At 35.6% G+C, this 1,792-nt stretch overlaps 1 protein-coding gene across 1 annotated transcript; it reads right to left on the bottom strand.

The window, feature by feature from the left end:
• Positions 1-653: 653 nt before the first annotated feature.
• On the bottom strand, positions 654-1,427 carry LOC136855195 (KRAB-A domain-containing protein 2-like). Its single transcript, XM_067132101.1, has one exon. It carries the CDS (start codon positions 1,425-1,427, stop codon positions 654-656), a length of 774 nt encoding a protein of 257 aa, XP_066988202.1.
• Between the last annotated feature and the right edge of the window lie 365 nt (positions 1,428-1,792).

The raw sequence follows: 1,792 nt of genomic DNA, 5'->3' as shown, positions 1-1,792 counted from the left end.
AAACCTGGCGCCATAACCGCTTGCTCCTGAAACATGAATGAAATCAAATAAAATGAAAGATATCTAAGAAAAATAGACATAGACAGAGGAGAGGGACAGGCACAACACAGACTGAGAAGTGGGGAGGAAAGCAAAATAATTGCATATTTACCTCAAATAAATTCAGAAGATCTTCCTTTTCAGCTGCTGTTTCTACAGCAAGGATTTCTTCCTGCTCAGAAGTACCTGGCGCCATAACTGCTTGCTCCTGAAACATGAATGAAATCAAATCAAATGAAATTTTTATTTATTTTTTAATTTTCTTGTATTTTTTATTATTTTAATTTTATATAATTTATTTATTTATTTATTTATTTATTTATTTATTGATATATATCTAGAACTTTGAAAATTATCACATATTTACCTCAAATAAATCCAGAAGATCTTCTTCCTTTTCAAGACGAGAAATGATTTCATCAGGCAAAGAAGATGTTGTCAGTCCAATTTTGGCATCCGATCCAAATAATGCTGCAAACGGTGTTCTCTTAATCCCACTGTGGAAACTTGAATTTTTATGAAACTGGACAAATTTCAAACCAACAGTCCAGTCAGTGGTTCCATTGTCAGCAAGCCAGGCTGTCAGCATGTCCTGATGTCAGCATTCGCTCTTTCTACTGACCCCTGGCTTTGAGGGTGCCTGGGCTTTCCATGGACCATAATAATTGAGGCCACATCACTTTCAATTCTTCGATGACTTGAGCAGTAAATTCTGACCCATTGTCACTTTGCAAAATTTGAGGAGCACCGAACAACAGAAAAATGTCCAAAAGTTGATAGGCTACCTCTGCTGCACGCTTTGATGTAAGGCGTCGAAGAACAATGAATTTTGTCAAATGGTCTTGGTACACCATAATCCATGAAAATCGCCCCTTTATTGATTGCATATCAATGAGATCAACTTGGCCTCGTGTTCCGAATTCTTTGGTAAGGATTGGTCGTACAACTGTCCCTTTAGTGGTAGGTCGTCTCTTTTTCTTCTGACACTCAATGCATCCAGCCTTGAACAGATTAATGGACTCTTGTGTGATGTTTGCATACTTTTCTGACAGATTTTTTATCATTTTGTCTCGGCCACCATGTCCTGTCAAAATGTGTGCCCTTTTCAGAATACTAAATGTCTCCTCAATGAATACAAAGTATACTGGTTCAGATTTTTCATCTTTGCGTTTTCTTATCAGTTTTTGAGTGTCACCACAGTTCAACAGGTCATATTTTTTTATTAGATAGTACTGGCGCGGGTTTTTGACTTTCGTCTCTTGGCTGGTAATTAATTCATTTACTGTTTCAAAATATTCATCACGTGTAATTAGCACTCTTTTGTTTTTGCTATGCCACTTTTTTAGTTCTTCCACAAAATGTTGCTCCCTTCTGGCTTCAGAATCCATTTTACAATCAGACTTTGAAGTTTTCACTACCAAGGTCACAAGTCACACTGAAACAAAGAGAAATAAACACAGAGAAATAAACAAAGAAGACGTGACAAAGGGCAGTAGTCAATAGTCATATTGTTAATAGGCCTATTGGAGAGTGAGTAATTAGTAATTAGCACTCAAGAGTTATCGTATTTTACAACTGTCAATTTTAGTATCGTACTTTATTTTTCATATATTACTGTCATATTTTCACTTCACCCCTTCAATTTTCAGTTTAGGGAATATGTATAAAAAAGGCTCCAAATTTCAGTTAACATGTGTATAATAACTGAAATTTTTAGGCATTATGTATATTCCTGAGTGAAACAGGTAATATA

This window comes from Macrobrachium rosenbergii, chromosome 31, assembly GCF_040412425.1.
Source record: "Macrobrachium rosenbergii isolate ZJJX-2024 chromosome 31, ASM4041242v1, whole genome shotgun sequence".
NCBI lineage: Eukaryota > Metazoa > Arthropoda > Malacostraca > Decapoda > Palaemonidae > Macrobrachium > Macrobrachium rosenbergii.
Note: the sequence above shows the minus strand (reverse complement) of the source record. Positions and strands in the feature narration are given on the sequence as shown.

Coding starts and splice junctions, on each gene's coding strand:
- LOC136855195 (XM_067132101.1), bottom strand. CDS start 1,427: ATGGATTCTGAAGCCAGAAGGGAGCAACATTTTGTGGAAGAACTAAAA.